Source organism: Tupaia chinensis, unplaced genomic scaffold, assembly GCF_000334495.1.
Source record: "Tupaia chinensis unplaced genomic scaffold, TupChi_1.0 Scaffold143616_1, whole genome shotgun sequence".
NCBI classification, from domain to species: domain Eukaryota; kingdom Metazoa; phylum Chordata; class Mammalia; order Scandentia; family Tupaiidae; genus Tupaia; species Tupaia belangeri.
In genome coordinates, this window is record NW_006203464.1 from 325,891 (window position 1) to 336,668 (window position 10,778).

Consider the following 10,778-nt stretch of genomic DNA (forward strand, 5'->3'; position numbering starts at 1 on the left):
TTACAGCCCAGCCCATTCCCCCCCCCCAAGTTTTCACTATTGTAGCAGTGGCATTTTTTGGTATTGATGTTGTTGTTCCCTCTTTATCCCTGGTCAGCAAGGCTGGGTAGTATATACTTGCATCCTCCTAACCCCATTTTTCCAGAACAGAGTTGTGACATTGACAGCTGTCACCTCTGTGGCCAGCTCTATCAGTCTATGGGGACTGATGTGTGTGACCTCCTCCATGCCCCTGAGGAGGCAGCCCAGGCAGCCAGAGATGGGACAAGGGTTAACCACAACCTCCCACTGGGCTCTGGGTCTCCTGGACAGAGCTATGCAGTGACCCTGCTGGATGTGAGGGTGTGCTCTAGGTCAAGTTTGTTGCAGGCCTGGAGGACCTCCCAGGAGTGAACCCCACACACATGGAGTAGTTATCTTGGTTCCCACTACAGAGGAAAATTCTTGGAGCTGGAACTGAATTCTCGATGTGTGTTTGTGTCAGATGAACCCGTTGTCCTGGGGGAATGAGAAGGTCCACAGGTGGCTTTCTCGGATGGACCCCAGTTGCAAAGAGGAGTTAGGGACAGTCTGGCCAAAACGTTTCAAAAACCCTTTTCATTTCCCAGAGAACCTCCCCAGTTTCTTCTGCTCTGTCGTCTCTTGCATAGTGCCCCTTCATCGCTGGAGACTGGAAGGTCTTCCCACGGCCTGGGCTGTGTCCCCTCCTCCTCCTCCTCCTCCTTTCCTTCCACTGTCCCGACGTCTGAGCCCTGTGACCCAGACTCTGCTGGGCCAGCCAGCCAGGCAGTAAAAGGAGATTGATGCCCTCCCCTCCTAAGAATATCCATCACTTCTTGGCATGCAGGTCAGATGGCTTCACCAGAGGCAGCCCTGAGCAGCTCTGCGAGAGCTAAAAATAAGTGCAAGCAGGGACCCACATAGACGCGTGGACGTCAGAAACTGAAAGGCTCGCTCCTGCTAGTCCCCTGGGCCTGAGCAGAGCCAGCTCTTCCCACTCAGCCCCCAACCACACCGTCCTCCCCAGAGCTTTGTCCGCTCCCAGTGGCCTTCGGGGGAGGAGCGGGGGGAGCTCTGGCACTTTCTTTTGAGAAAATGTTGTAATACAGTCTCTGGATGAGCTGGACAAGAGAACGTGGAGCAGGAGGGAAGAACAGAAGAGGGAAGCTGAAGGTGGGGGTCGAGCATCTGCAAACCGGATCGTTTTGATGGCCGTCAAGTCCAGGAAAACAGGGTTAAAGGGAGCAAAAGGAAAGGAAAGAACTTAAGTGTGGGAGTCATAAAAAGAAGAAGGAGAAGCCAGCAGGTAGCATAGTACTTAAGGTGCTCAACTCCCACATGGCTCACCACAGTTCGAGTCTTGGACCCATCACCTTGAAAATCACGCCAGGGCGCGTGTGCATGTGTGCCCAAAATCCCTAGAGGAGAAGGGATTGCAGTGTGGTCAATCCCCTCCTGAGGGGGGGGGGGCATGTGATTTCTCACTTTCTCTCTCTCTTTCTCTGTCTCTGTCTCTTCAGTAAACACATGCACCCGATAGCAAAAATCTATGTCAAAGAAGAAAAGAAGAAGGATGGGTCCTCTTGGCTAATTTTTACCTCTAGGTTTGGAAAGTTGCTTGCTGCTACTTCCTTTTCTCACATACCCCCTTCCGTTACCCTGAAGGGGTATATATTTAGGGTAGTTATGAGAATCCACTGTTGAAGACAGGAGGATGGAGTGAATATTAATTCTCTGTGCCCTGCCTCTTCGTTGGGAGGTTCAGGGAAGGCTGTTCAGATGGTCCTGTGGAGTCTAGCATCTCGTTGGTACATGAGATTGTCCACATGGAAGTGATTTGCTTATGTGTTTGGCCCACATTCAGCTTGTCTTTGCCAAAGCTCCCAGGTTACCTTGAGGGGCTTCCTAGCCTCATGGCTGGGAACCAGTCCTCTCTTGAGGGAGTATTTATGGCGTCTGTGGACTGGAGTCTGTTTTCATAGCTTATCCTTCTTCTGCCCCTTCTGAGTGCTCACGCCCACCCATGGCTAAGCACAGGAATGGATCTTAAATTTACCTTCACCTTGAACATGACTGGAATGAGCCAACGCTATTTGATTCTGAACTACTGCGTATTTCCATATCCCCGAAAGAGATCTGTTTGCAGATTTGGGGAAGACACTTTGGCCCATCGGAAGCTTCTGCTTGGCCTTTTTCATGTGCTTGCAGAGAGCTGACTGGTTTCCAGTCATGTGGTCACCTGCCCCCTGCTACGTTCAAGACCCACAGCTGTCAAAGCTCCCCCTTTTCAGCAGCTGGGGGCTTGCAGCTGCTGCCAGGCTCTGACTCGGGATATTGAGGGAGGGTTGAGAAACCACTCCCTGTACGCTGAGCCCACTCGGGTTGTTGGAATATTCCAAAGCCTGTGATTTCTTGTCGAGGGTCAGAGAGGAGAAACGAAAGATGTGACCCACGCACAGCAGCTAAACGAGAGTTCAACTCTTCATTAAGCTCCTTGGCCCTCACTCTAACTGCGAGCTAGTGAGGTCACACAGTCTAGAGTTGGACTGAAGGACCCAGGAAATTATATAATACTGCTTTTCCTTTGTATAGATCTTTCTAGAACATAAAAAGGCAAAGAGAGGCGTGAGCTCCATTGCATGGATGGGTACTTGGGGCTCTGGGAGGAGACTTGACTCAGTCTATTGGGCTGTTGGGAAGATCATGCCACATTTTTGCACAGAAAAAGAGAAAAAAATACATCGTGACTTTCCTGACGACTCAATAGTTGACTCAGCTCAGGAGGGGAGGAGGAGCTGGAACCCATCCAGGACTGCTGACCTCCTCCGGGTCTTCTGGAGGTGAGGTATGACTAAACTGTTTGTGGGCATGGTACCTGCTGAGGCCAAGCTGTAAAGGTGAACACCTTTCATCGGCTGGTTCATTCTTAACCCGCCAAAGAAGTCCTATTCCAGAGATTCTCAAAAGTGTGGTTCCTGGACCAGCAGTTGTCAGCCTCACCTGGGAACTCAGAAAAGCACATTCACATGCCTCAGCCTGGACCTTCTGGATTTAGATCAATGGAAGATGAGCCTAGGAATCTGTTTTTAACAAACTTTCTAGAAGATTCTGGTACATGTTCAAGTAGGAGGGAGGGTGGGATTGAGATGGAGTCTCAGCGTCAAAGGGAGTTCTTCCCCAGGGACCTACGACTCTGCCACGTCTTTATGCTCTGAATTCTATGCCCATCTCAGCCACCACCTGTTTTTCCTTTGTGTAAAACAATAACACTATATTGAAAAATACCACAACACAACCTGCATTTTAGAGGCTTTTGAAGAGTATGGACTTCTACCTACAATAGCCCAGGTAATAGTTAAGTAGAACTTGTATTACCCCGCCAGACCCATTTTACAGGTGCACCATCGGAGAACCAAGGGCCCGTGAGGTGCACAAGCTCTCAGAGGGGGTAGGTGTGGAAGAGCTCCTCTGACTGCCCATCCCTTACCAAGCCCTGCATGTTCAGAGGTGTGGGCTTGGCATGGCACCACTACCATCACCAGCCCCATCTCCACTCCCAGGCCATGTCAGGACGGCTCACCTGGCAGGAGCCTGTGCGTCATCACTAGTCACTTGGGAATGATTAGTCGGTGATGAGCAGATGGCCTCAGAGAGAGGTCCTGACCTCCCATTTTCTCTCAGTGGGAGACTCTTCAGCCTTCCCTTTCAAGGCTTAAGAAAAAGAGCCTTGTCCTTAGAGCTGGGAAATAGAGACAGAGGGTATGAAGAAGGGAAGCAATTTGGAATCCCTGGTAAAGTCTGAGGCGCAGCCTTGAAGTGGGGAGCAGCCCATCACAGCCTGTGGCCTGTGAGGACCAGCCACCACCAGCTGTTAGCCTGTAGGTTGTCGCGGAGGGAGAAAATGCTTTGTGAATGCTTCTCTCCCACAAATCCTTGCCAGGCAGGCCATCTGGGACACCAAGAATTTTGATTGGGAAAAAAGGAAAAAAGATTTGTGTAGTTTATTCTAAAATGAATCCCTGAATCAACCAAAACCCTAACCAGGGGCCAGCAGGTGGCATGCTAGTTAAGGGCACTGGACTCCCACATGGTTGACCCCAGTTCAAGTGCTGGACCTGGCGACTTACTTACTCACTTTCTCTCTCTCTCTCACTCTGTTCTTCTATGGTCAAGTTAAAATAAAAAATAAAGATAAAATAATTCTTTGAAAAACAACAACAAAAAACACCCTAACCTAAGCCTTCAAGTCATGGCCTTGTTTCCTGCCATGTCTCCTCACTCACACTCTGCCTGGTCCTGGATCTGACTTCCATGTTTGACAAGGTCATTGGAGACAGTCCTCCTCCTTGGCCTGTGGTGCTATTTGTAACGGTAATACAGGTATTTAATGGTCTTCTGCCTGTTGAACAATTAACATAAAGGTCAGTGAGCTTGCGCCTTCCATCTCCAGCCTACTTGCTTGCGCAACCCCCTCCTAGCATTCTTTCCAAATAGGTGGGAGGGCTCAGGTCACAGCTCTGCTTTCCCCCCAACGCAGAGTCTAATTAGGTTGGTGAAATAGCAGAGGCGGGGTGCTCCTCTCCTCTCAGACCTTCATTCTGGGCGGTCTCCAAACTGGCCTTTTGTGATCTCCTTGGTCTTTTCCAGAGGGGAGGAACTGGTCAAGTAGAGGTTTCCTCTAAAATAATTTAAGCTACCACTTAGTAGTTTCTATCACAAACCAGGCACTGAGCTAGGAAAACAAGCGGGCTTGGGATTTAGCAGGACGGCAGCCATCTTGAAATGAAGAAAGGCCTCTAATGAGATCAGCCTGGTCAAGCGCTGGGTCGTGGGGAGGTCTGTTTGAGGAATGGCCAGGTGAGAAGTCAGGATAATCGCTCCGGGGAGGGCGATAGATTCTGACTGGCCTGAGGCCTGACTGGCACGAGCTTGCCTCCTGCACCTGTGAATCCGGAGCACCTGCTGAGCTTTCCGAGACAGGGTGTTGGAGCTTGCCCACTGGCTTCTCTGGCTCGTGACAGAAACTATTAAGTGGTAGCTTAAAGTATTTCGAGAAAACTTCCGTGAGATCACAGAAGGCGAGTTCAGAGAGTGCCCTGAATGAAGGTCTGGGGAGAGAAAAGGAATACCACTGCCTCTGGCTTCCCCGAAACCTGGTTGCGGAAATAGACTCGCTTCTCCAGCCTCTGGCCTCCCTCCGTTGACCGTGAGTACAAGCAGACGGACTTAGTTTGCTGGTGACACTTGCAACGTTTACAACAATTGCATTACCCCAAGAGAAAGAGAGTGCGACTGTGTGTGCGTGTGTGTGTGTGTATGTGTGTGTGGTATGCGTGTGTGTGTGTACACACAGTGTCTTTCGCTCGTCTTCGGCACTGTGCCAATCTTTTTCTATAGATTATCTCATTTAATCTTTACAAGCATTCAGTGACGGAGGTACTTGTGTTAATCCCTTTTTACGGATGATGAAATTGAGGTTCTGGGGTTCAATCAGTTTCCCAAACTCCAAAAAACTAGCAAGGGAATGGAGCCAGGATTTTAACCCGATTCTCAACCACACCCGGGCGACCTCCCTATTTAAAGTAGGAGCCATAACACCCTAATGTCAGCTGGGAGTTGTTAGAAAAGTCGCCCCTCAACCCACTCTATCAAAACCCCCAGGGCCTAGCGTGAACGATGGCTGGGTTGCCCTCTACCATCTTCCCCAGTAATAGCTGGTGAACGCCAGGATCCTGTGCCTTCACTGCTGACTCCATTTTCTAGTGGAGGAAGCCATGGGTCTGGGAGGTGAGGGGCTAGTTAGGGGCAGTGCTGAGATCAGACGCTCACACTGTCAAGCCATGCCAGTTTTCATGCCAAGTTGGGGTGCTCGAGGTTGGCCTTCCCTGCTGTGGGCTGAGAAGCAGGGCTCTCCCTCTTAGACCCCTGTGACTAACTTTGCTGTCCTCCTCTCTGTCCCCCACCCCAGATGTCCAGCACATAAAGAGGAGGGACATCGTGTTGAAACGAGAACTGGGCGAGGGAGCCTTTGGGAAGGTGTTCCTGGCCGAGTGCTACAACCTCAGCCCCACCAAGGACAAGATGCTCGTGGCCGTGAAGGTAAATCCTGGAATCCTGGAGACACGCGGGTACCAGGAGGAGGGCAGGCTCACCCCGCTGGAGAAGTTGGCGCCACTAGGGACCAGCAGTTGGCGTAATGGCTATGTCACTGGACTCCCACGTAGTCGACCGCGGTTTAAATCCCGGACCAGGTGGCTTAAACTCACCCTGGGCGTGTGTGCGTGTGTGCCCAAGATCCCGAGAGGAGAATGGAGGAGAAGGGATTGTGGCATGGCCATCCCCCCTGGGGGGTGATTTCTCGTTTTCTGTCTCTCTGTCTCTCTGTGTTTCTAGCGAGCGCACGCGCCCTATAGCAAAAACCTCTTCAAGAAAAGAGAAAGGGCTGGATAGTAAGTATTTTAGGCCTTCAGGGCCATATGTTGTCTGTTGTAATCACTCAATTGTGCCCACCTAGTTGGAAAACAGCATGAACAATATATTAACTAATGAGGGGGCAGTTTTCCACCAAGTTGTTTTTACAAAAATGGGCACAGGTTGCTGACTTCTCTTCTAGCAAGCAAACCAGCAATTGGAGTATTGCCCTCTTAGAAGCTCGTTCTTCTCAGTGCTGGGTACTTGGCCAATGAGCTCGCTCCAGAGGCCTGGGGTGGGCAGACAAGTGAGGGCGTCTTTAAGGGCTCGAAGCAGGGATGTGGGAAGGTTTTGAATCTTGTTCCTAACCTTCAAATCTGTACTACCCTGGCACTTTGAATGTCCAGGAGGACAGTGATCCACGGGGTATTCCCTCGTCCATCTGGGAACTGGTAAATGCACTAGACATTTTGGCACTCTGAGCAGGAAATGAAATGATAGCCTAAGACCCCGGGAAAAGTTTCCCCTGAGTCCTTCAGCAGTGGTGACAGTACCCAGGCTGGGTAATGCGGAAAATGAGTTTCTCTTTTCATCCTTTTAAAAGGATTTCCTTCTCTCCTTGGCTCTGGGAATATCGAGGCCAGGAGCACTCCAGGGTTGACACCATTTACGGCTCAGTGTCTTACCCCAGCCATCAGCTTGGGAGACGATGCCCTCTCTTCCAGAGAACGTTCCAGAAACGTTGTTTCCCGCTCCCTATTCTCTTTGGCTTTTCTTCCTTTTTTTTTTTTCCTGGTTTCTTCCTTTTGTGTTCATTCTCACGTCAATGCAGGGTAATTTTGTACATCTGATGAACACCTACAAGTATAACCCAAGGTTAGGCTTTCTCAACATTGTGGTTTTCAATCAATTGGCAAGAATTTTCTTTCTTTCTTTTTTTAATTTTTTTCCCAGCAGTTGCTATAGGGGAACAAAGGAATAGACATTGCAGCTTCTGTTGTTCTTCTTCATTTTTAATTTTATTCATTATTATTAATTTTGCTTTAGGACATGTGAGATCACCAGAGAAATGGAGGGAGGGAAAATGAGAAAGCAAGCTGCCAGGTCCAGGACTCGAACCACAGTCTGCCATGTGGGAGTCTAGCACCTTAACCACCCTATCACCTGCCAGCCCCCACAGCTTGTTTTTAAGGTAAAAGAAATGAAGAATGGGAGAGGACAGTGCATCATTTGTCCATACGTGGAGTATCAATGTGACGTTAAAATAATGTACCTCGTGAGGCTTTTTAATTGCTGATACTGGGCCAGCCAGTGGTGTGATGATCAAGGTGGCTGGATCCCACATGGCCAAACACATGGTTCAAATCTCGGACACAGTGGCTTGACAAACATGCTGGGCATGTGTGTGTATGTGTGTGTCCAAAATCCAGAGAAGAGGGACCGTGGAGGAGACAGGATTGCAGCGTGCCCATCCTCCATGGGGAATGCTTTCTCACTTTCCCTCTCTGTCTCTGTCTCTCTCTCTCTCTGTAGGTCTCTCTCCAGCAAGCACACACCCCCTCTGGGAGATTTAAAAAAATGAGTAAAGCCACTTGTCAATGGTCATTGGACAAATAATGTACTGACCGTGCATTAAAACAGAGGGAGCCACCCTCCACCACAGATCGGGGAGGATCCATCCCCGCGGGTTGCCTTACTTTATTTCTCTGACCTCCGTTATGTGTCCTGGGTGAATCGTAGAGCTCCTCCAATGTGTGAATTCTTTCTGTGCTTCTATCTGGTCTACAGTTTTCTGTCTATGGAGGTTTTTCTTTTAACTTCAGTGACTCTGTGTTTTATTTCCAGCACATGTTTTGGGTTGTCATAAAAGTCATGAGGTGTTTTTCTATGCAAAAATGTATCATGAATTTTCTGATGACCTAATAATTGGTTCTTCATCTTATTATCTTCATTTTATTTCTTTCTCTGTTCTTATTTTTTTTAAATTCATTGAACTTTATTTATTTATTGTTATTCTTTCATCTGGCCCGAGAGAGACAGAGAGAGAGAAAAGGAGAATGAGAAAGGAAGCTGCCAGGTTCGGGACTTGAACCACTGTCGGCCATGTGAGAGTCCAGCGTCCTAACCAGCACGCCACCTGACGGCTCCTAGCTATCTTATTTTTAAAAACAAAACAAAGCTGTTACTTCTTCACTCTCTTTGTACATTTACTTATTTTACAATTATTATAAGCCTGTTTATATAAAATGTATCTGTGAGAACTTCACATTTGGGTTATTGATCATTTTATCCATTTGGATTGAATGTTGTATTTCTTCTAATATGTCTGGACTTTGGGGCACCTTTTGGTTTGGAGGGTTTTGTTTTTGTTTCTGGGTATTCATGATGTTCAGTTTTAGTTACTTTAATTTGGAGCAGGAACTTCGAATATTTGTAAAACAATGAGTATAGACTCTCAGATCTTTACTGTGTTCCCATTTAAATTTTTTTTTTTCATTTATTACCAGCATTTTTTTAAAGAGAGAGATTTTTGCTATAGGGTACATGCGCTCACTGGAGAGAGAGAGAGAGACAGACAGACAGAAATCAAGAAATCCCCTCCGGGGGGGGATGGCCACATTGCAGTCCCTCCTCCTGTGGTCTCCTCGCAGGAATTCCGGCACACACACACATGCACCTGGCCTGAGTTTCAAGCTCCTGTGTCTGGGACTCGAACTGCGATCAACCATGTGGGAGTTCAGTGCTTTAACCACCATGCCACCTGCTGATCCTCTTAACAGAATTTTTAAACACTGATCATTCACAAGTTTCTCAAAAGCATTTATACTAGGTTGCATGAAAAAACTACCCACTCTGCCCTCTTACTTCACTGGTGTCTATACCGTTCCATTGTGCTAAGTGATGACCTGAACAGATCTAAGTGGTATGAATGAATTTGGGTATAATCAGAGCTGACGCTTGGGCAGTCTCTCTGTGGGACAGGTGCATCTCTCTATTTCCAGTTAGCAGTGACCGCTCAGGTCTCGTGGGTCCCTGTCGGTGTGTTCTTCAGCAGTGATGTGCGGTGCCAGTTAATCTTGCTAGTCACTTAGCTGGAACTCACTTCAGAGTTTTTCTGACGAAAGGAACAGCAAGCGCAAAGGCCCTGAGGCAGATCAAACAGCACCAGGGACAGAAAGGTCAGTGAGGCCCAGACCTGAGGTGCAGAGATCAGTCATTGTGAAAGGTGTTTGGATCTTATCTGAAAAACACCTGGATGATAATAACCAGTATTAATCCAGGAAAACAGGGGATGGGTGCCTTTGCCAGGGAGCACCACTACCCACTCGCCTACCTGGTAAAGTTGTTTGGGAATCTCACCAAGGAGAACTGATAGTGAATTTTGAAGAACTAAAAGAAAAGTGACTTTCTTCATTAAAAGGGAGGGACTGGTGTGTGTGTGTGTGTGTGTGCATGTCTAGGTAACTGAACGTTAGGGGATGGGCATATCCCTCTGTATATAATAAAAGACTCGCAGGATATTAGTGAAATCAGAAACTGAACATCCCTGGGGCTCTCTCTCCCGAGTGAAAAAAAAGAAAAATAGGGGCCACCAGATGGCGTAATGGTTACATCACTGGACTCCCATGTAGTCCACTAGGGTTCGAGTCCTGGCAGCTTAAACTCATGCTGGGTGCGGGTGCGTGTGTGCCCAAATTCTCAAGAGGAGAATGGAGGAGAAGGGATTGCAGCATGACCATTTCCAGGAGTGGTTTCTCAGATTATAGCAAAAACCCTCTCAACAAAAAAGGGGGAGGTGCCGGCAGGTGGCTCTGTCTTTCTTGTAAGTACATGCACCTTATAGCAAAAACCCTCTCAACAAAAAAGGGGGAGGTGCCGGCAGGTGGCGTGATGGTTAAGATACTGGACTCTCATGTGATTGGCCATTGTTCAAGTCCTGGATCTGGAGGCTTGCTTTCTCACTTTCTCTTTCTCTTACTTTCTCTGTCCCACTCTCTGGCGAAATTTGGAAAATAAATAAGTAAATAAATAATTCATTCTTTTAAAAAAATGTAGCAGAACCTACAGTTTGAGCAAGATGCAGGTCTTAAATGGCTCTGAAGGAATTGGAGCCATAGAAAACTTCGGGGTCTTGCCATGTCTCTTGCTTCTCTCTTTTTTTTTTTTTTTAGTCTTTTTAATTTTTTTAATTAATTAATTTATTTAATTCCATTTGTTATTACTATTATTTTTTTTTTAATTTATAATTATTTGTTTTTATTTTATTTATCCATTCATTGATTTTTTTATTTTGACCAGAGAGAGACAGAGGGTGAGAGTGAGAGAGAGAGGAAGTGAGAAAGCAAGCCACCAGATTCAGGACTCGA

General features: G+C 47.7%; 1 protein-coding gene across 2 annotated transcripts in view; it reads left to right on the forward strand.

Annotated features, from left to right (window-relative positions):
• Positions 1–10,778, forward strand: part of NTRK3 (neurotrophic receptor tyrosine kinase 3) — a 359,566-nt gene that overhangs the window by 282,330 nt on the left and 66,458 nt on the right. For both annotated transcript variants that reach the window (XM_006164381.2, XM_027766658.1), the window contains exon 12: positions 5,969–6,099. In XM_006164381.2, coding sequence (XP_006164443.2) covers positions 5,969–6,099 — 131 coding nt within the window. The remainder of the gene's footprint in view (positions 1–5,968; positions 6,100–10,778) is intronic.